General features: G+C 43.0%; 2 protein-coding genes across 3 annotated transcripts; both read left to right on the forward strand.

Moving 5' to 3' along the window:
- Positions 1-8,901: 8,901 nt before the first annotated feature.
- Positions 8,902-13,259, forward strand: LOC127760037 (transcription factor GAMYB). 2 transcript variants are annotated; one of them, XM_052284247.1, is made up of 5 exons: positions 8,902-9,211; positions 9,859-10,237; positions 11,517-12,540; positions 12,611-12,921; positions 13,015-13,259. In XM_052284247.1, the coding sequence occupies exons 2-4, from the start codon at positions 9,869-9,871 to the stop codon at positions 12,877-12,879; spliced, it is 1,662 nt and encodes a 553-aa protein (XP_052140207.1). In that variant the 5' UTR covers positions 8,902-9,211; positions 9,859-9,868; the 3' UTR covers positions 12,880-12,921; positions 13,015-13,259. The 2 variants fall into 2 exon arrangements, with proteins under 2 accessions (XP_052140207.1, XP_052140206.1); XM_052284246.1 differs by having other exon boundaries at positions 12,611-13,259.
- A 2,267-nt stretch (positions 13,260-15,526) lies between these two features.
- Positions 15,527-21,360, forward strand: LOC127777787 (uncharacterized). Its single transcript, XM_052304406.1, has 3 exons — positions 15,527-15,922; positions 16,596-18,814; positions 19,016-21,360. The coding sequence occupies exons 2-3, from the start codon at positions 16,627-16,629 to the stop codon at positions 20,905-20,907; spliced, it is 4,080 nt and encodes a 1,359-aa protein (XP_052160366.1). The 5' UTR covers positions 15,527-15,922; positions 16,596-16,626; the 3' UTR covers positions 20,908-21,360.
- Positions 21,361-23,195: the final 1,835 nt, after the last annotated feature.

Genomic DNA, 23,195 nt, shown 5'->3' on the forward strand with positions numbered 1-23,195 from the left:
GAGGTCGGAAACACACCGACGTCGTCGACCATCGCTCAGCTCAACTGCTACCACCACCACCACGCACAACGCACTGGCCTGAACAAATAGAGAGGCCACAAGTTTCGGAACATAAAAGGATATTTTTTATAGCTTTTAGGAGGCATTTGAAGTTTTTTTAAATTTGTAGTATCGGAGGTATCGAAAGATAACAAATTTTATATTTAAAAAAACTACTTAACTACTGTAAAATCACTTATAACATGGTGGATATCACCGTCCGTGCTGCGTTAAAAGTCCAAACAGCTGAACAAATCAAAGAAAACAGCATATCAAACATGCGTAATAGAGGTGGGATTTAAGATCATGGAGTTGAAAGGGAGGTGAATTCAGAAAGTGAAAAGTGAATTCAGATCGATCGGGCATTCGGCGGCGCGAGCGCGATGGTCAGGCGCCACTTGAGCTTGGGAGTTTCTACTCGCGAGAGCTTAGGCGGAGAGGGAGGGTGGTGGGCCCCACACACCCCTGGCTCCGGTGGGACCCACGCCTCCCTCCCATGAGGATTGCATGTTCTGGATTTTTCACAATTTGGTTCTTTTGAAAAATTTATTTCGCAAATAGACCTCTGAAAAAACTTATCTTGAAAATGGTTCTTTTTGGCGTCAGCGCCAGTCACTCTGGCACCGTCCTACTGCCACCGTGGTGGGGCGGCGCTGAGGTGGCAGGGGGAGCGCGCCAATGTGGCTAGCACCCTCCCCCCGGATTTTTTAATTTTTCTTTTATTTTTTTGATTTTTTTTCACTCTTAAGAGCACACAAGAACCAACCATAAAAAAAGTTAAACTCAAATGGACGAAATATGTGACATATTTTCGAAAGCTCTATCGAAAAGCTTCTTGCCTCGAAAACATAATCTTGCAAGCGGAATTTGGAGGTTTTAATTTCGCCGAACCTGACAAAGCGGGGAAACCAACCATAAAAAAATTAAACTCAAATGGACGAAATATGTGACCTGTTTAATTTTTGAAAGCTCTACCGAAAAGCTTCTTGCCTCGAAAACTTTTTCTGTAGATGTACATGGATATATTATTTGCCTAATTCTGAGTCCGTATGAGAAAATTACGCATCTTTTGTGAAATTGACACCTGGATGTAAAAAAAACACAAAACCCTAAGTTTTTTATAGGATGTAAAAGATGTAAAAAAAAAAGGCTAGAATGTTAGAAATCTAATCTACTTTTTTTTTATTATAGGCAAAACCAAAACAACGAAGAGCAAAGAGGAGGGGGGATTTTCAGTATAGCGTTGAAAAATTGTACAAGTCACATATTTGGTCCATTTGAGTTTAATTTTTCTACAGTTAGTTCTTGTGTGCTACTAAGTGTGAAAAAAATATAAAAAATAATTTAAAAAAGTTGCACATTTCTCTCCTCTACCGGGGGTACCAGCCACATTGGCGTGCTATCCCTGCCACCTCAGCGCCGATCTGCCACGATGGTAGGAGGACGGCGCCCTAGAAGAATTATTTTCGGGATAAGTTTTTAGGAATCTATTTGTGAAATTAGTTTTTCAAAAATATCAAATTGTGAAAAATCCAGGTTGCATGTTCGGGTCGGGGCCCCCGAGTTGCTTGCTTGCTTCCCGCTTCTCGCGAGGAGAGGGGATGTGGGCCCCGCTGCCTCATCTCCTGCGTGAGTTCGCGACGAGAAACTCTCATCCTATACGCCCCAATATACGTACGTCGAGCGGGGCGGGGCCCAGGTCGCGCCCAAGTGGGGCCCACGCTCGCATCGCGTGGCGTGTATTGGCGTCGGGCCCACCCCACGAGCTTTTTTCGTGTGCCAAAACTGCGTGCGGTCTCGGTCGGTCGATCGGTCCCGGTCCCCGGTCCCTGATTGGGTCGGACGACATCGGTGACTCGCGGAACGCGACGTGTCCATGTCTCAAAAAACTTTACAGGGATTCATCAGGTAGACAGGGAAAGTTTCGAAAAGAAATCTGAACATATATATAAACCCGTCGGTCTCTTTTTTAATTGAACTTAAACCCGTCTTCAAATTAGGACTCCTCCCGTCTCAAAATATAACAAATTTTAGCCTTTATAATTTGTCTTAAAATATACTTCCTCCGTTTCACAATGTAAGTCATTCTAACATTTTCCATATTAATATTGATGTTAATGAATCTAGACATATAATATGAATGTGGGAAAATGTCTAGATTCATTAACATCAATATGAATGTGGGAAAATGTCTAGATTCATTAACATCAATATGAATGTGGAAAATGTCTAGATTCATTAACATCAATATGAATGTGGGAAATGCTAAAATAAGTTACATTGTGAAATGAAGGGAGTAACAATTTATCCACTAACATTCACCATTCAATTTCCTCACATACATTCACTTCTCAACTAATCACATTCTTCCACCATTTAATTCTAGGAAAAGATACGAATTACCCCCTCTCCTGAACTATCACGGTCGACCGAATTACCCCTGAACCCTAAAACCAGACACCATTCACCTTGAACTTTCAATACCGAACAAATTACCTACGTGGTGTACATGACGTACACGTGACAATCCAGTCAACATATTATTTATTAAAAAAACATATTATTTATTAAAAAAATATAGGACCCACCTATCATACTCCTCTTCCCCACTTCCTCTCTCTCGCGGGTCTCGCAGCGGCAGGCGTTCGGCGACGCGGTCCGAGAGGGAGCAGCGACGGTGCGGGACATGGAGGCGGCGGCGGCGGCGAACTCCGGGAGGGAGCAGCGGCGGCGTCGGACGTAGAGGTGGCGGCGGCGAACTCCTCCTCTGGGAGAGAGCAGCGGCGGCATGGGACGCCACCACCTCCTTCTCGACGCCGTCCTGCAGGCTCATGTCGGCGGCGGCTCGGCGCCAGGCGCGGGGTTGGTGGCAGGGGACAGCAGCGTGATGGTCTCGTCGGAGATCTTCTCCTGGTAGGCGATGATGGTGGACTCGCGTGCGGCGGCACTGGCGCAGTCCTACCCATGCGCGGCGGCCTCGCAACGGTTGCGTCTGCGGCGGCTTCTTGCTCCCTCCTCCCGCCACCTGCTGCTGCTTTGCCAGTTGACGAGATCAAAGTGGACGGGGAAAAGCGGCGAAGGTTGAGGACGAGATGCGTGATGCGCCGAGGCGGTCGTTCTTCACGTGCGCCGCGGCGGGGAGGTGGGTGTTCGTCGCCGGCTGGCATGACGAGGAGAGGAAAGCGCTTTAGTCGGCGGGAACGACACCGAGGCCGACGCATGGGTGCCGCTCCCGGCCATGGCGACGGAGCGGGATGAAGCCAGGGGGCTTTGCGTCGACGGCATGTTCGTCGGCGGTGGAGACGGAGCTCGCTTAGGCAGCCACGACGGCGCCACCTCCGCCGTGCACGCCTTGCTCCTCGCTGCAGCCTCCACCATGTACGGCTTCGCCGACGCCGCCGGCGGCTTCAACGCGCCCTCCACGGCATCCGCCTAGCGACGCAACCCGGAGGATGATGACGAAGACGAGGAGGAGAAGTCCGGTGAGGGGCGTGTCCTCGAGGCCTGGGCGAGGGGCCTAGAGGAGTCCGTCTCCGCCGCTGGCCACCCGGGGGAGGTCCGCCTCCGCCGTGCATGCCTTGCGCGGTTGCGCCTGCGCGAGAGTGAGAGAGAGAAGAGAGAGGAAGTGAAGGTATGACGTATGGGTTCCACCATTATTTTAAAAGAAAATGCTGATTGGGTTGCCACGTGTACGCCAGGATAAAACTGCTCTGAATTCGGTCGAGGGGTTAATTCATCCGGTATAAAAAGTTCGGGTGAGTGATATCTGGTTTTCGGGTTCAAGGGGTAATTCGGTCGACCACGATAGTTTGGACGGGAGGTAATTCGTTCTTTTTTCTTAATTATACCTACTATCTTAATAATTGTGTCCAACTCTAATGTGCTCATCGGTTGGCTTATTAAGCGAATAAGCCAAACGATATATTTGCAAACGAAAAATAATTTATGAATAAAACTTTTATATACGTATTCTTAGCGATCTAAAAGTAAAGGCTGAAAAATAAATTTCGATGAAGAAAAACCTTAAAATCAACTCTAGATTTAAGGTTGAAAAATTCAAACTTTAGCTAACAAGCATAAGCATAAGCAAAAATATAAGGCCCTAAAACTCCTGATATCATGGGACGGAGATAGTAATAGACTATAGTACCTGTTTGAAACACTGAGATCCTATATTTTTCTTTTCCCGAATTTCTACAGAACATAGCTGAATGTTTAATATAGTCCTGCATGCTGTTTTTTTGAGTCAATCGTGCACGGCTATAGCTGGGATGTACTACTACTACTTAAGTCTGGTTTAGTTACCAAATTTTTTTTCTTAAATACGTCACATTGAATCTTTAAACGCATACATGAATTATTAAATATAGATAAAAGCAAAAACTAATTATATAGTTTACATAGAAATCGCGAAACGAATCTTTTGAGTCTAATTATTCCATGATTAGCCATAAGTGTTACAGTAACCCACATTTGATAATGATAGCTTAATTAGGCTCAAAAGATTCGTCTTGCGGTTTCCATACGAATTATGAAATTAGTTTTTTCATTCATATCAAAAACCCCTTCCAATATCTGGTCAAACATCCGATATAACGTTTAAAAATTTTCTTTCCCCCAACTATACAGGGCCTTAGCTAAGCTGTGGTCTGTGGCGTGTGTGATGCGGCCACTGATCAAGTATTAGCCCTTGACTCGCATTCGCTGTGTGTGATCGGTTTTGGTCGCAGGCAGCTGGAGTTTGGTCTCGCCGAAACGATGCACGTGGAGACCAACCCAATCCAGATGTAACATCTCTCCATCACCGGGTCGGCCGAGAAATTCATTTACTTCTTTTTTTAGAACGAGAAATTCATTCACCTACACAGCACAAGTTCTGGCCAAACACCGGTTACCGAAATGAACTACTACCACGAAGCTAAACGCCTGAACGGGACGGAATCTTGCCAGAATATGTTTTTTACCTTCCCTTTTTACCTTGGTACCAAAAGAAGTTTTGGCATCATATTAAGCTCTGACAAGATCTGTATGAAATCCTACTGTTGCACTTCAGAATGGACGGCGTACGTGTACCCGTAGTCCTCGTTGAGGCCAGCGGTAAGTCGACGCAAATTAACCAACCACAGTAGTACTCGCGCGAGGTCCACAAGGATAAGCATGTTGTACACACATGACATATTGACACACGGACGCAGAGTTAATGTTCATCTCTTTGGAGTGAGCACTGATCTGATTCTGATGGCCTCGTACGTCGGCGTTGCTGCTGTACTTCAATTCCATTTGCAAGGACTTTTCACACACGCTATAGTACTGTATCGTTCTTTGCGATGAGCTGCGATGATTTACAATTACAGTTATTACTGTAACCTTTTCTTTTCCTTTTTTAGGGAACTAGTGCTGCAACTTTTCCCAAAGACCAATTCCTTCCTTTTAGGTGGTCTAGGTGGCTGGGATACTATACCCATCTTTTTAGAGGCTCAAAGACGAGTTCTTTATTAGAGCATGCATAACAGTAGACTATAAACCAGCTAAATACTGAGGTAGAGAAGAGAAAAGGGGAGAAGCGGACTATAAACTTATAACCAGCTTGGACATAAGAACTAAAAAACTCTGTGAGAAAGACAAGTGTGCCATATATTAATGGTAAAGAGCTAACTATTAGGACACCCGCAATAGTTATCTATATACTCTCTACAAGAGATCCATGTCAGCATATTTTCCTACTTGGAAGAGATTAAATGAAGAGAGAGAGCAAAGCTATCTACTAACCTGGAGATAGTCTAATGAGAAAAACGAGGCAATGTATTAGAGAGCTATAGATATCCATGTAGACATACTATTGAGGTGTTTTACTATTAATCTAGTCTATTGCTGAGGTGTACATGTTTTATAGAGAGCACCTTACTTTACCATTGTGGGTGTTCTTACTCTCTCCATTCCAAAATATAAGGCATAACCACCCTTAACCCAAAAGACCAAGAAATAGTTATTATCATCTTGTAGTTTGGATCATCCTAATAAATATAATACATGCATCCAATAGGATTAGATAACATGTGAGTGGAGGATTTAAAAAAGTAATAATTTAATGGAGAAGATGTCATAGTTAATTGCATGTTTGCATGTATGCCTTATATTATGAAACATTTAAGAAAAGTGGTTGTGCCTTATATTATGGAATGGAGGGAGTATATAGGTAGGCTAAGAGACTGGTCGGCTGTATTATTAGCCTTGATCTTAGTACCAACTTCATACGCACATATATGTAAAAAGCAGCACTTACATCCAGACGTCCAGTACTTACGTATGTAAAAAAGCAGGCACTTACATCCAGTAGGAATTATATAGTACTAGTAGATCGGTAAAAGTGCTTAGAGAACGTATGGCACTAAAATCAAACAACAATTATAAGAGAAAAACAAGCCATCCGTGCGTGCACTAGAAAAGTGTTCGGAGCAATTAACCTATGGAGTTTAGGGTAGAGGAACAGCAGAAATCTGATATCCTACCCCCCACGCACTTGGAATTGCATTCTTTTGGCCGAAAGGATATGAAGTTGTAGCCTTGCAGCCTGAGAAGCAGTGTCATTTCAGACTTTCAGTGCCCTCTTCTGCAGACTCTCTTGGTAGTCCCTTCGTAAAAAAAATAAAAAAAACCAATGCACGAGTATAATATTTTTTAATACTATAGTGAATTTGATAAAAATATGTCTAAATTAAATGTATTAGGAAATGCTATATTCGTGAAAAGATTTGTTTTTTTAGGATGAAGGGAGTATATATTATAGTTGACTCCGTTTGTTTGTGCAGAATTATAGTAAACCCATCGGACACCACCAAAATTGTCTTTAGCAGGCTAAAAGGCTATGTTTAGTTCAGCGTAAAGTTTGGATTTTAGTTGAAATTGAAGAAGATGTGACTGAAAAATTGTGTGTGTATGATAGATTAATGTAATGGAAAAGGACTGAAGTTTGAATCCTTTGGAACTGCGCGTTAGTGTGATTCGGCAGGCGTAGCGACCGAGCAACGCATGTGCAGTTTCCTCTCGTAGCGGGAGGCCGAGGCGCACGGGGACGATCACCCGTCCACCACCACGTGCAAACCCGTCGTCCCGAACCAGCAAGCGGCCGCGCGCGCGCGCGCGCGCGCGACCCACTGTGCGTTTCTCGCCTCGTCACGAGGGCTTCGCGCGCGTCGTTGCGTGTTTTAGCCGATCAAAAAACCGGGGCGCACCGCACGCGATGCCGCCCCGGGCGCGGAGTACGCGACTACGCGAGCATGCGGAAGCAACCGGACAAATATGCGGCTACTTCTACGGAGTATTTTCCTCGTAGATCCGGCTACTTTTACCACGGATTGCTCGGTTGCTCCGCTCCTGATCCGTGGCCGGGCCGGGGTTGGCTTGATCTCAAGCTGATGATCAGATCAGTTCATGCCCTGACATGGGTCTATCTGCCAAAATTTAAATTTTCACCTATAAATTTAGGATTGATTTTAATGTTTTTCTATCAAAGTTTATTTTCTAATCTTTGTTTTTAGATCGCTAAAAACATGTATATAAAAATTTTATTGATAAATTATTTTTCATTTGTAAATATGTCGTTTAGAAATGATGGCTTGAATTGGGAGGGCAGAGACACTCATCAGAGTAGTACGAAGGGGAAAGCGTAGGTACGTAGAAGGTGCGCAGAATCGGTGCGGAGATATAAGCGGTAAGCGAGGAGCGCATGAGATTACCAGGTGTGGAAAATTCTCTGGATTTTTAGCATAAAGGTTGCCCTTCGCTTTGGGCAAATTGGACCTAGTTTTTCCTCTCTCTGTGTGTGTAGAATGAGGAGAGATCGAGAGGTGTCTCGACTTTCATCAAGCGGTATATTCATCATCATTTCGTCCATCTCCTAGCTGACTTATACTCCCTCCGTTTCGAAATATTTAACACCGTTGACTTGTTAGCACATGTTGTTCGTCTTATTCAGAAACTTTTGTGAAATATGAAAAATTATATGCCTACATAGAAATATATTTAACAATGAATCAAATAATAGGAAAAGAATTAATAATTACTTAAATTTTTTAATAAGACGAACGATCAAACATGTGCTAAAAAGTCAACGGTGTCAAATATTTCGAAACGGAGGAAACGGAGGGAGTATACGCTAATAGAAGCACTAGTGTATAAGTGGAGGCATTAGTAGCTCAAGTGGTATCGTCTTAATAATAGAAAAACAGAGTAGTCGTTTGTTTTTAAGTTGTTTTTTTTCTTAAATTCCTCCTGATCTCGTTCGGAACTTGGAAATATCACTTCACAAGTGACAGTTTGATTTCCTCTTGTGTTTATGCATTATTTTGTGACCGACTAAGGGAGTTTTCAATATTCTCATTTTCTAACTTATACTTTCTAATTTTTCAACTTATACTTTCTCTTTTTTTCACGTGTATATTTTCTAAACCACTAAACAGATTTTCTTTAAAGTTTATGCAGAAAAGTTTCTTAAAAAATTATATTAATCTAATTTTTGGCTAATAACTAAATAATCTTCGCTAATTAATCACTTTGTTTTACGAGTGATAAAATGGTTTTCAACCCTCGACACCAAACACAGCCTAACATGTGCTACTAGTACGTGAAAAAAAATGTGAATTTTCAGAATTCCCAGAACACACGTTTGTTGTCTCGAGAAATGAATAATTAATAAATACATGGGACAAAAATATAATCATGCTAGCAACTAAATAAAAAAGAGGAAATAAAAACAAATTCAACCCCAGAGAGAGAGAGAGAGGGAGAGGAAAAATGGGGTGCCCATGCGGCCCTGCCCAATAGCGTTGCTGTACCTTTCAGCTTTATAATCTCGCCCCTCGCGAGAGAGACTCCCCCCATCCTGCAGACTCGCCCCACTCTCTTGCTCAGCTCCTCCTCTTCATCCAGTCCTCAAAACTCTCTCTGATCTCTCTCTCTTGCTGAAAATTCTCCGCACACTCCGGTGGGCTTAAGCGGTGGCGGCGTCTCGCCTGGGTGGGCGAGATCCCTCTCTTGCTCGTCCGCAAGGTCGCTCCCCCTGCGAGTCCAATCTACTGACGAGCTGGGAGGAGCAAAGGAGGGGGCAATTGGAGCTCCGCTCGGTTCCAATTCAGCCCCAATTTTGAGCCCCCCGGCTGCGGGGTTCGGCCAGGTTAGCTCCTGTTCTTGCGGAATTCTGGCTCTTTTTTTTTTTGGGGTGGAGAGGGGATGATCTGGGTGGGGTGGGGAGTGGTGGAATTCTGGTTTTTTTTTTTTTTTGTTCTTTCTTTGGCTGGTTTTGTTCCGTGGGGATTGAATTCTCGGTTCTCGTCACCTCAGGAGTGGTGTTCGCGCTGCTTGTTTTGGTTGATCTGTGAATTATGGGGGAAGACACCACCTTTTCTCTCGTTTCTTGCACTTAAAAATCGTCTTTGGTGAGCTGTTGTGCTTGGAGCTCTTGAGCTGAGCAGGTTCGGTTTAATCTTTGATTGGGTTCTATACTTCACTGTTTCGATGTTCCCCTCTGCCGAATTTGGGAATCAAGAGGTTCTGATCCATCAGTATCACTCGGCTTCTCGTCATTGCATATGTACAAAACCTGCTTTTTTCAATCACTCATGTAGTCATGTCTAATTGGTTTGTCTTTTATCATCTTTTGGTGTAACTTGTCTGTGTCACTAACCATGCCATAATTTTTTTTTCATGGGTACTATGTGATCGATTTCTTCTTCTTCTTCTTCTTTTTTAAATTTTTACCTGTCATAATTCAAGTAGTAGCAGTAGTAATCTAATCTAAAGCTTCCAAATTTTCCGGTGTAGTTGAGACGCCATGTATCGGGTGAAGAGCGAGAGCGACTGCGAGATGATCCATCAGGAGCAGATGGACTCGCCGGTGGCCGACGACGGCAGCAGCGGGGGGTCGCCGCACCGCGGCGGCGGGCCCCCGCTGAAGAAGGGGCCATGGACGTCGGCGGAGGACGCCATCCTGGTGGACTACGTGAAGAAGCACGGCGAGGGGAACTGGAACGCGGTGCAGAAGAACACCGGGCTGTTCCGGTGCGGCAAGAGCTGCCGCCTCCGGTGGGCGAACCACCTGAGGCCCAACCTCAAGAAGGGGGCCTTCACCGCCGAGGAGGAGAGGCTCATCATCCAGCTCCACTCCAAGATGGGGAACAAGTGGGCTCGGATGGCCGCTCATGTAAGTCCCGTCCCCCCCCCCCCCCCCCCCCCCCCCCCCCGCGCGGTGTTTGATCCCATTTGCTGTACGTATTTGCTCATACTAAGCAGTTGAGAGATTGCTGTTCTTACTCCTAAAGATTTCCCCTGAGTCATGGTCAGTTAAAAGCTTATTATAGGTTTACTTGATCTTTTGCCTAATCTGATGATATGCGCAGTTCTTCATCCACCACCTAGCTTGATGTTTCCAGGGAGAATTGGTGTGCTATTAGATCATTTTAATTTTAGTTCCAAGTTGTAGAATTCGTTTGTAGTGATTGGTTGATTGCCTTTCTTGAAGGATACTTTTATGGGTTTTTATCAAGTGAAGTATTTTGTTTCACGGATTAGAATTGTATTAAACATTATTTTCCTTGGTGTTACTTGTATGCTCTGAAACATTAACTTATATTTTTCTAGTGCAAGGCAGAAAGTTATCAAGCTTTTGGTTTAGAAATTAGGTTTGGTGATTTTTAAAAGGACTCTCATGTAGTACAGTAGCAACCTGCATGAAGCCCTACTGCTTTCAATTTCCAAAATTGATTTACAATTCTTAAGGTTCTAAGCTTAGATCTAAGCATACCGTTCACTTTTACATGATTCTTCTGTAGCTTTATCTTCTCAAGTTCATCTTTGTCGGTTTTACTCCTGCATGGATGCGGTCATGATCATATGGGAAGATGGGCTTAGGTATTCTTCATGTGAGTAGCAAAGAATACAAATAGTGTTCATCACCAGCTTTGTTGTTACTGAGAGCAAGTTGTGCTACGTCGAAGGTTGAAAATTGTTTGGTGCAGTTGTTTGCCTTAAATCTGTTCATTTTGGATTGTTCACTGTGTTAGAAGGGGTTGGGAACCAGCCTAGCTAAATTGTCCGTTGTCTAGGACTCTAAACAGCATAGTTGCAATTCACAAGGTAACATAATTGATATCTATTTCAGTCTGACCAAGTAGTGCTATTATTCTTCGCAAGCTTAGAGTAACCATCTAAGGCCTTTCAATCTTGTTAACTTTCATGATTCACAGAATCGAATTAATTTTTTGTCATAATAGTGTGAACTTACTGAGTTTCTATGATTTCTTGAACTGATCAAACTTGTCCACGTAATGATGTGAGTGAAAATTAGGCTGTTGTCTGCCGAATTATTTCATATGTATTCTGTGTATCTAAGTCTTTAGAGTAAGCTTATCATTTATCCTGAACTCTTTGCACATATTTTCTGTATTTTTTCCTCTTTACTTACATTGAGCACATCTTCTCAGTTGCCAGGGCGCACTGATAATGAAATAAAGAATTACTGGAATACTCGAATAAAGAGATGCCAGCGAGCTGGCCTACCCATCTATCCTACCAGCGTATGCAATCAATCCTCAAATGAAGATCAGCAGTGCTCCAGTGATTTTGACTGTGGCGAGAATTTGTCAAACGATCTTCTGAATGCAAATGGTCTTTACCTACCAGATTTTACCTGTGACAATTTCATTGCTAATTCAGAGGCTTTACCTTATGCACCACATCTTTCAGCCGTTTCTATAAGCAATCTCCTTGGCCAGAGCTTTGCATCAAAAAGCTGTAGCTTCATGGATCAGGTAAACCAGACAGGGATGCTAAAACAGTCTGATGGTGTGCTTCCTGGATTGAGCGATACCATCAACGGTGTGATTTCCTCGGTGGATCAATTCTCAAATGACTCTGAGAAGCTCAAGCAGGCTGTGGGTTTTGACTATCTCCATGAAGCCAACTCTACCAGCAAGATTATTGCACCTTTCGGGGGTGCACTTAATGGCAGCCATGCCTTTTTAAATGGCAATTTCTCTGCTTCTAGGCCCACAAGTGGTCCTTTGAAGATGGAGCTCCCTTCACTCCAAGATACTGAATCTGATCCAAACAGCTGGCTCAAGTACACTGTAGCTCCTGCGTTGCAGCCTACTGAGTTAGTTGATCCCTACCTGCAGTCTCCAGCAGCAACCCCTTCAGTGAAATCAGAGTGCGCGTCACCAAGGAATAGTGGCCTTTTGGAAGAGTTGATTCATGAAGCTCAGACCCTAAGATCCGGGAAGAACCAACAGACATCTGTGATAAGTTCTAGTTCTTCTGTCGGTACGCCATGTAATACTACGGTTCTTAGCCCAGAGTTTGACATGTGTCAGGAATACTGGGAAGAACAACATCCTGGTCCATTCCTCAATGACTGTGCTCCTTTCAGTGGCAATTCATTCACTGAATCCACCCCTCCTGTTAGCGCTGCATCGCCTGACATCTTTCAGCTCTCCAAAGTTTCCCCAGGTTGGACTCTGAAATTCCTCATCCCTCTTTGATGTGATTATTCGGTTATTTATGATGTACTGTTTTGCAGCACAAAGCACTTCAATGGGATCTGGAGAGCAAGTAATGGGGCCTAAATATGAACCTGGGGACACTTCACCTCATCCTGAAAACTTCAGGCCAGATGCATTGTTTTCTGGGAATACAGCTGATCCATCAGTTTTCAACAATGCCATAGCAATGCTTCTGGGCAATGACTTGAGTATCGATTGCAGACCTGTTCTTGGCGACGGTATCATGTTCAATTCTTCCTCGTGGAGCAACATGCCACACGCCTGTGAAATGTCAGAATTCAAATGAATTCTGTATTTGGTATTTGCCAGACGCTAAAGCAGATTCTTGGTATCGTTCTTGCTCATTGTTTGGATCATAACTTGAGGAAGATCTCGTCGGTTGTAATTCTGCATTGCTGACAGAGTCCTTGATGGCATGCAGGCACTATCAGATGTTCTCTTATGCGACTAGCCCTTTTGTCCAATAAAGTAGTGCGTGGAGATAAGCCGGTTAATTATTGTTTTCTTTTTTGTATTAGAGAACCCTTTTTGTCATCTCTATTGCCCGAATTCTGTTGGAAATTCGTCATGTTTGTTTGAACAATGTAAGACCAATTATTGCATTTGTGGTGTACTATCTTGTTGAGCATTTACCACTTGCCAATCAATAGCAATTTGTTACTACTACACACCCTGTCACATTTTCTTTTTCTGCAGCCTGCAAACCTGGTACTCAAAGCCATAGCTGTTTTGGAGATAAACATACTTTGCAGTGCACTGATGCATTATCATATTTAGGATTGTCCATGGAAAGCAGCAATGCTGTGCCCTCCAGTTTTGGCTTTTGGAATCTGCTTGCTTTAGCTGTGGTGGCTGAAGAGAAAAGGGGCCATAAGCCTCGGAGATGAATGATTAGAGCTGACATATGGTTTCATAGTTGGAACCCAACACAAGCTATCATGTATGACATGATCAAGAAGTTGCGACGTTACACAATTCGCAAAACGATATACCTAATTTCCTTTGGTGTTCTTGTGCTGTTTTTGTTCTTTTTGTTTCATAATACCAGTTTCCTTTCTTTTTCTCTCTCTCTGTACCGCAGATGTGTTGAACATTCAGAGCTGTGGCATTCTGGTACTTTTTTTTTTCAGAGGGTGGCATTCTGGTACTTATTGTTATTATTATCATTTCACAGGAAGTACTTGATCCTTTTCTCAAACATCACATCCAATCCTTTTATAGCTACTGATAGTTTTCGACTTCTCTCCCTGCCAACTTGCAATTTGTCAAAAAATGGTTTCTTCTCTCAGACCTCCTTTGAAACAAAGGAACGGAGAATTTTATTTTTATTTTGAGAAATTGCATTGATTCTTAGAATAATCCTGTAAAATTATTGCATTTTGAAGGAACCATCAGCATACAGTTCTATTCTATACACTTTCTTCATCCCAAAGTAGATAAAAATAATATGAGATGTGATATATTTTAATACTACGAATCTCAAATAAATGTGTCACATTTTATATTAGATTTGTTTAGTTTAGAATGAAAGGAGCAAGATACAAGCTGCTTTTCTGGCTCAAAGCAGGGAGAAAAAAAAACAGAGAGCAGAAGTATATGTATACTAGTTATATCAGCACACATGTATGCGTGCGACGCGTGACCACCGAGAAGATAGCAACTCACGCGATGTGCGTGCATGCCATGACTTCGCCATGGGGAGGCCAAAGCCACGACGCGCACGACGTCGACGCATCACGCACGCACGGTTCGGTTCGGCCGGCGATCGATCGAGAGGTTTTAGATTGGATTACCTTTATTTCTTCTCTCTGCGGTTGCATTGCATGGAGATGGACCCTCAACCAGCTAGCACACGCAGCTGACACACACATACACACACACACTCACAGCGTGCAGAAGAAGATGTGGTAGTAGTGGTTGGGTGCTTTACGCTGCTCGCTGGATCTGGAATTATGGATGTTGGGTCGTCCATGAACGCTTGAACAGTGTCACCAGCGGCAGCGATGACGCAAGGATCGGCCAGGTGTCAGGCCATACAGAGATAGGAGTTGTGATACTGCAACAGGTAAACTTTTTTTTTTGAAAACTCATAAATTTATCGTCAACAAAGTTCAAGGGGAACTACTGCAGCAATTAACGCATGAAACTAGTACAGAGATAGGTCGTCCGTTTTTTTTTTGAAGGCGGAGGGAGTACTAGGTGGTGTTCTGTTCTTCTGTACGTAAGGATAAAAATTAATTTTTTTTTACATAAAATAAGATGGTATTAACATATAATTGATTGAGTTTTAATTATTACAAACTTGAAAAATACTTTCAAGCTTTCACAGGAAACGCGTCGTTTAACAGTTTGAAAAACGTGTCACAAAAATTTTAATATTTATTCAACTCTTGTTAGAGAAGAGAACATGACCCTAGTAATGATCAACAATATGACTCTCCGTCGCGGCAGTAAAAAATTCTCACGGTGAGACCACGTACAGTAATAATACTCCTCCTCCATCTTATAATATAGGAGATTTTGGATGAATGGTGAGACTACATGCAGTAATAATACTACTCCTCTATATTATAATATAGGAGATTTTAGATGAATATAATATATTATAGTATAATAAATCTAAATAAATTTAATTTCTTATATTATCGGATGGAGAGAGCAGTAATAATCGCGGTAATCTGGACGTGGGAAGCAAAGACGCAGGCAGCAATCACGGCGTGCCGGCGACCCCCTCGGACACCCCGGAGGAGCAGCCTGACAACATGCCAGCCCACCATTCTCACCGCTGTCGTTACCCTCCCCGGCTCCCGCGAAGCCCCGGGACCCACCGCCCCAAGCACACCGCTGGGCCCACCTGTCAGCCGCCGCCCACCACCACCACGGTCAGACGCGGGAGGAGGACAACTGTTGCCATATGCCAGCGAAAGGCTGAAAAAGCCGGCAGCTTCTTCCGCTTTCCGCCGCCGCCGCTTTCCTCTCCTCTCCTCTCCGCGATCGCCATCGCCATCGCCGCCCACCGCCCCCAGCCAGCCACCGCAGCAAACCAAACCAAGCCGCCTCCTCCTCCTTTCCACCGCCGCCGAAAGTGGCGGCAGCCCAAACCTGTACAACTACTACTACTACTACTACTACTACCACCATTCCACTGCATACGACACTGATTTGACCCCGTGGGGGACGAGGCGAGGCGAGGCCTTCTTGCTCTGCCTTTCTTTTTCTCCTCCTCCTCGCCTGATCAGCCAAGATTTTCGGCGGTTTTGTTTCTTCTGCTCCTTGGAGCTTTCCCCGATCTCGCTTGCTGGTGCTGGTGCTGCTGCCTGACGGCGAAGGTATGTTGTTTTGCGATGCCGTCGTAGTGAACCGAGAGGCTCTGTAGCTGTAGCGGATGGGATCGAGTTGCCACTTCTGGGATGCGTTGAATTTTGTTGCTTTTCCCGATCAATTGGTCGAACTGGGGGAAGATCTGCCTGCCCCTTGCTTGATCGGCAGTAAAGGTGGTGGTAGTGGTGGTGTTGTGGGTGTTCTTGCTAGATGGTTTTGCTGGGATCAGATTTTGCCCCTACTCTGATATTGGAGTAGTTTATCAGCTTATGGGGGTTCGAATCGGAGGCTTTAGGAATGGATTTTGGTGTGGGCGAGGGCTGGATTCTTTTGTGCCTTGAGAAGTTCTCAGCTAATTGAATTGATGAACAAATAATTGGTTATTGACTTGCCTTGCATAGTATTCTTATGCTAAGACACTCCTAACCTAATGCAATTATAGTTCTCTAATGGATCTGTTTGTGCGGTTAGTATGTCGTGAAGTCGCGCAATTGGATTTGCCTGATCCGTTGTAGTTGTACTAGAACTATCTGCATTAGTTCAGATGCCTAAAAATTTGTGTAATTAGGATGGTTAGATTTACTTAACAAAGGTTCTCAAAATTCTTTATATGTATAAATTAATCAAATTATGTCACCTTTCTTACTGTAACTAATCTTGCTTGTGATTTTCTTATTCTAGGTTTGTGCTGGAGGCTGAAAGAGTGCATGCCATGGCCCTTGATACAAAACAAGTTGCACGATGTTTGAAGAAAGTTTTGAAGTCCTCCATTAAAGATGGCTATAGATGTGTTTCTGAACATCCAATCCTTTTGACATTGGGTGTTTTGCTCTATTTATTGTATAGATCTTCACCAGGGTTATTTGCTTTCCTACTTTCTTCTTCTCCTGTAATTATATGTACTACTCTTCTTCTTGGAATCCTACTGAGTTATGGGGAAACAAACCTGCCTGAGGCTGATGAAGATAACAAGATCACTCCAGAGATTTCATCCTTAAAGGTTGGAAATCCTTCCAGTGATTTTCACTTTGAAGCGAGCCAGAGATTACCAGCGCCTGAATTGAGGGAAAATACAACAGGCTTCAAAGAGAGGGAAACTAAACAGACGGTTTTTATTAGAGAGAGGGCTAGTGAGCATATTGAGCTGGAAGATAATGTCCCCCTTCTGAGAAGGGTTGAGCATGAATACGATAGATTTGATCGGCATGAAATACCTGCAGCGTTAACGCCATTTCCCTCTATGGTCAATTTTCATCAAGGTTCTAGAGTTGGAAACGACTTGAGCTCTAATCAGGACATCAACTCCAAAGGTTCGTTGTCCATTAAGGATAAGGCTGATGGGCACACTAACTTCTTTGAAGGTGTTCGGAGTGGTCTGGATAAGAAAGAGGCACCCTTTGGCATTTTTTCGACCAGTAAGAATGTTAACGGACGTGGTGAATTGGAGGAAAATTTGAATCAAGAAACAGTATTTACAGATTCAACAGCTAGCAGAGTGAGAGATATTTCTGAAGAGAAACCAACGGAAGGGGAAGCTGGAACTAGCAAATCAGCTTGTGCCATTTCCACGCATCAGAGTAAAACACTTGATGAACTTAGGATTAATACTAGCAAGGGTTTTGAGGACAATCTACTCGATTCCTCTCTTGGTTCACCATGGGCAAGAGTTGGTAGTGAGGACGGAGTTGGTAGTGATGATGGTTCATCTGGTTTTGACTCTGATCAGGCTGAGAGTTCTTCTCCTGATGCTTCCATGACTGACATTGCACCTATTCTTGATGAGATTGACCCGCTCTTGGGTGCAAGCTCTACTCGTCCTGATACAATTCCAAAGGATGATTCGGACACTGATTCACATGTTTCCTCACAGGATCATCAAACTGATGATGATAGTAATGATGAAACTGACAATAATGATGCTAAAGAGAATGGTGAGGAAAAGAATAAAGAACAAGGAAAGGAAGCTGCATTTATTTGGACAGCAGATGATGAAAAAAATCTGATGGATCTTGGATATTCTGAGATGGAAAGAAACCGCAGGTTGGAGCTTTTGATGGCCAGACGAAGATCCAGGAAGAACATAAGGTTTGAAATCGACAATGACTTGATAGGTATTGATAATAATGATGGTGGGAGGGGTGTTGACGACTTGTCTCGCTTCCATGTACAAGTACCACATATTTCAGTTCCAAGGAGGAATCCGTTTGATCTTCCTTATGATTCAGAAGAAGCGGCAATTCCTGGCTCAGCACCCTCAGTTCTGCATACAAGGAAAAACCCATTCGATCTTCCTCTTGATCAGTCCAATGATGGTGATGTTTCTGCAGATAATAATGTAAATCCTGGAGAATTAGTGAAAGCTTCTCATCGTGACATGTTCTTCCGAAGGCACGATAGCTTCAACATTGGAAGGACAGATGCTACCCCGGAGAGATTTTCTAGATTCAAGCCATATTTTGTCCCCGAGACAGTGGAAGGGAGCTTAAGTAATTTCCAAAGACAGTTTAGTGATAAAAGTGAGTCTAAATTGAGTTCTGTTACTGAATCTGATTTGGCCTCTTCAGTTGCCGATCAGGAGGACCACAAGGACCTCGATGAAAAAGATTTGCCCAAGGAGCATGGGTCTCCAGCTCTGCAGAGACAGGATAGCGACCTTGCGGATGTTGGAAGTGAATGCTCGGATGGCATCAACTCCGTGGATGTTGAATTAGACAACAGTGACATTGATGATCGTGAGATTGCTCTACAACACTTCGTCTTTGAAAGATCACAGGAAAGAGAAGCATATCTTTCCTCAACAAAAGGAAAGGGTCCTGAAGATGATTACCTGCTCAGTTCAGTTGGGAACTCCAAGACACTTCATCCAGTAGCTGACCTGCTTAGCTGGGAAGATGGAAATGGTAAGAAAATCTGACCTCACAGTTAAACAACTGAATATGTACTTGACAGCTTTATTTGAATCATATTTCTTCAGCTATGTGATGTTATTTTGTAATTTCAGCTTTATGCTGAAACATTTTAATAATGGCATGGCTATGTCCATCTCATGATGTAGAGTCAGGAGTTCTCTTCAATTATCTAAAAACTACCTTCTTGTGCAGGTGAAAGCAGCCTTGGTGTTAACTCTTCCCATAACATGTCAGTTGAATTCTCGGACTGGGTTTCATCCCCCAAGCCAATTGCAGAGCATGATTCAGGACCAGAGAACCTTCAGGAGTTTCTTAATACTGAAGTTGCATCAAGTTCAAAGACAATTGTTCTAGGCGCAAGAAATCCATCTGAAAATAATGGAAATGTTGATTCCATATCCTATTCAAACAATGAAATGCCTTCAGATAACTTGGGTCATGGGTCCATGGAGTTCCCATCTGAATTTTGTAATGAATCACTGCCAGTAATATCTAGGGACTTGCACCCTATCCCTGAAGAGAGGGTTGTCGAGAACTTCAATGTGCAAGAAAAGCATGAAGCAGTAATATTTACCCATTCAGATGCTGCCTTGACTGGGTTTCATGTAATTGAGGAGCACTTTGAAGTTGGATGTGATGTAAGCCCGAGTTCTGAAGTTGTTCCGTTATGCCTTCAAGCAAGTGATTCCATCCAATCTCGATTAGTTGAGAATAAAGAGGTATCAAATCCATTCATTTCCATCGCTTCTGAAACCAACAAGGTGGATATGATTGATTTGAAGGAAGAAACAGCTGCAGGATATCCACTTGATTCTGATGATGATGCTGATAAAATCTATCCTGAGCCCATGGAGGACAATGTAATTGATGAAAGTTTCCTATCAGAACTGGATGCGGTAGGAGATTTCCGGGTAGAAGCAACAAGATCGGACCAGCAGATGCCTGATGTTGACTCCCATATTGATAATAACACTTCCAATGGTGTTGCAGAGAGCTCCTTGATTAGCCCTCAGATTTCAAGTAACATATTTTCAAATATGAAATATTCCAGTATGCTCGAACATGAGGAGAATTCTCCATTGGTTGATGACCTAAATGGCACCGGTCCTGAATTTGGTTGGTCATTAGGAGCATCTTATGATGACCCTGAGCAGACTGTCTACAATCCGAGGCGACGGATTCTTGGAGCAAGTCCTTTTGAAGAAACTAACACAGAGATGAAGCCACTATTTGATGAGACAGAAGCATCTTTTGTCAATGCACCAATAGAAGCAAACTTGGTAGTTGGACCAAGTAAAGTGGATGTTGGTAATGAGTCTGAGTTAACTAAAACTGATACAAACATGGTCGTTCTTGATGCCAATTCTCTGGAGGATATAGAGACGGCCTTTAAACAAGCAAGCAATGGCGTTGTTGAGTCCACCGTGGACAATGAAACCCCACAGGTTTCTGGTGTTGATATTGACCCAGAATCCATAGAGAGTTCTGAACAATTGGATGTCATTGATGAAAAATCCGTCGACGACATATATGCTGCTTTGAAGGAGCACACAACTGCTGCTATGAACAGTTCCTTCGAAGAAAACGAAGACAAGAATGGATGCGGTGGTACTGTAAAATTCACCATGCATGATGAGCTTCCAGAAGGAACACATATTGAAGGTAACACAGTTGGAGATGGTAAAGAGCCTGAACCAATGGGGACTACAAGCAGCATGGATGTCATTGATGCAAAATCCGTCGACGACATATATGCTGCTTTGAAGAAGCAGTCAAGTGCTGCTGCGAATAGTTCCTTCGAACAAAACGAAGGCAAGAACGGATGTGGTGATACTGTAACATTCACCACGCACGATGAGCTTCCGGAAGGAACACACATTGAAGATAGGGATAATACAGTTGAAGATGGTAAAGAGCCTGAACCGATTGGGACTACAAGCAGCATGGACACTATTGAGGTGAAAACAATTGATGACATAGACGCAGTGTTCAAGAAGCTCTCTGATGGCGGTACCAAGAGTGCTGCCCAGGCAGTGGATTGCGAGAATACTTGTGAAGCAAGTGATGAAAGTGAACAGCACTGAGTGATGTCACAGAATTGCTAGGAAGGAAAGAAAGAATTTCATCGGAGGAGATGTTACCAAATGAGCGCAAATCTTTCTTCATTTAAACACGAAGAGGTTAACCGTGGGTTCAACCGATGAAGCACCCTTTTAGTTCCAGGGGTCTTTGGTCTATACTTCCATTCCGCAAAATACAAAGTTTTGCTGTAGATTTGTGGATGCATTTTTTTTTCTCCTGTTTGAGGTTTTGATGGTTTGGTATTGAATTTATTTTTTTCTCCTTAGTTTTCCTATCATTTGGCTGTAGTAGCAAGAGGTGTTTTTTCCCTGGCGGTATGGTGTGGTTACAAGCAGATAGAACAATCGATTCTATGATGTAATGTAGATTTCTTCTACTATCTGATGAAACTGATCTTTTAATGTAAAAGAGAGCTGGTGCAGTTGGAAATAGAGACAAAAAATGTTTGCTTTTAATATGTGTACTTGGGCAGCTGGTTTTGCTACTGCGAATAGAAGATAGAAACATCACAGTTTTGTCATATTTTTACAGCACTCGTTCTGCACTTGGGCAGCTGGTTTTGCTACTGTGAATAGAAGGTCAAAACATCACAGTTTTGTCATATTTTTACAGCATTCGTTCTGCCTGTTGTCTGCATTACTCGCTGTTGAAATTAAACGAAGACTTGTTTTATCAAGCAGAAGTTGAGGGTGTCCTGCACTTCTGCTTGTGAATTGTGATGTGAAAGAAATTGTGTGGCAACCGTTGGTTGGTCTTTAGGCACTAATTCATTTTCTTTCTTAAGCAGAATTGTTCAGACTTCAGGCAATTGCCTACACAGAATGTACCGGTCCATGTCTGAACCTCAGAGTACGAAAGAGGAGGCGATGTCACGTCGTCGACTCGTCTTCTTCGCGGCCGGCAGCGTGGTCGTGGGCACGCATTACTTGGCCACCATCGTACGAGCGCCTCCTCGTTTTACATATTTGGTTCAATCAGAAGCCTTTGAGGCTTTGACTGCGCGGCTGGTCCATGCAACACAGCTGGTCGATGTTCCAGGCTCCAAGGCGTCAGCCAGCTTAATAACCCGTAGTACTACCGATCTGACGGTATGTATTGTTCGTGCCACTGGACGCGTTTCTGAGCTGTGCAACAGCTGCCGCCGTCATGAGTCACAAACTAACAATTCACAAACTCGCAACAAATACTGATTGGCTGATTTGGCAAGTTCGTCGCAGTTAAAAACCAATACTACGGCAGATTGACAGTAGTAGTACGCAAATTCAGCTGGCCAATGTACTGGGATCATGCAGTACTGAAGATCTCACAGTTCATAGGCACCGGTTTCTAATTTACGGGCTGTTTAGCCCATTCCCAATCCAAGACACTAGAATTAGTTTCCATAAACTCCACATCATCAGGCCATTTTCAACCCTCCATGTCATCTATTTTCCATAGCATTAAATACATTGACACATAAGCAAAAATCCTATATGGCAAAAGAGTTAATGATGAGAGAGGTAAAAAGATGAAGAAACCATTTTTCATGCAAGAAACCATTTCTACACAAGAACCAAGAATAAAATTAAGGGGATAGGTGGATAAAAGGAGAGAGAAGAGAGGGGATTGGATGAGAACTTAATTTGAAGACACCATCCATTGAAAACATAGTTTCTACACATGGTGTCTATATGACATGTCAAGTATGGAAACTAATAGATAGTTTCTAGGTTGGGGATGGCCTCAAGAAACTAGTACTGGACAATACTCTTCTAAAATGCAAATACCAATATTCTATACTTAAATTTAATGTTACTTATCTCACATGATATCTTGAATATTGTGTAGAAACCATGTCTCATGCAAGACATGGTTTTCTTCTCTTTCCTCATTTATTCACTTGCCACATCATTTTTAATTATAGCTGGCAGCTTATTTAATGCTATGAACATCATCCTAGTCATTGGGTTGGTAAGTTTATTTACCCAAAAAACTTTTCCCAAAAACATCACATCGAATCTTTGGACATATGCATGGAGCATTAAATATAGATAAAAAGAAAAACTAATTGCACAGTTTGTATGTAAATCGTAAGACGAATCTTTTGAGCCTAATTAGTCCATGATTAGCTATAAGTGCTACAATAACCTACATGTGCTAACGACAGATTAATTAGGCTCAAAAGATTCGTCTCGCAGTTTTCAGGCGAGTTATGAAATTAGTTTTTTCATTCCTGTCCGAAAACCCCTTCCGACATCCGGTCAAACGTCCGATGTGATAACTAAAAATTTTTATTTCACCAACTAAACAG

This window comes from Oryza glaberrima, chromosome 1, assembly GCF_000147395.1.
Source record: "Oryza glaberrima chromosome 1, OglaRS2, whole genome shotgun sequence".
Lineage (NCBI taxonomy): Eukaryota > Viridiplantae > Streptophyta > Magnoliopsida > Poales > Poaceae > Oryza > Oryza glaberrima.

What these genes read in the sequence shown, in the direction of transcription:
- LOC127760037 (XM_052284246.1), top strand. Translation starts at nt 9,869, where the DNA reads ATGTATCGGGTGAAGAGCGAGAGCGACTGCGAGATGATCCATCAGGAG. An exon ending in GGGCTCGGATGGCCGCTCAT is followed by an intron (nt 10,238 to 11,516) that starts GTAAGTCCCGTC and finishes ACATCTTCTCAG; the next exon opens with TTGCCAGGGCGCACTGATAA. An exon ending in GCTCTCCAAAGTTTCCCCAG is followed by an intron (nt 12,541 to 12,610) that starts GTTGGACTCTGA and finishes ACTGTTTTGCAG; the next exon opens with CACAAAGCACTTCAATGGGA.
- LOC127777787 (XM_052304406.1), top strand. Translation starts at nt 16,627, where the DNA reads ATGGCCCTTGATACAAAACAAGTTGCACGATGTTTGAAGAAAGTTTTG. An exon ending in TAGCTGGGAAGATGGAAATG is followed by an intron (nt 18,815 to 19,015) that starts GTAAGAAAATCT and finishes CTTCTTGTGCAG; the next exon opens with GTGAAAGCAGCCTTGGTGTT.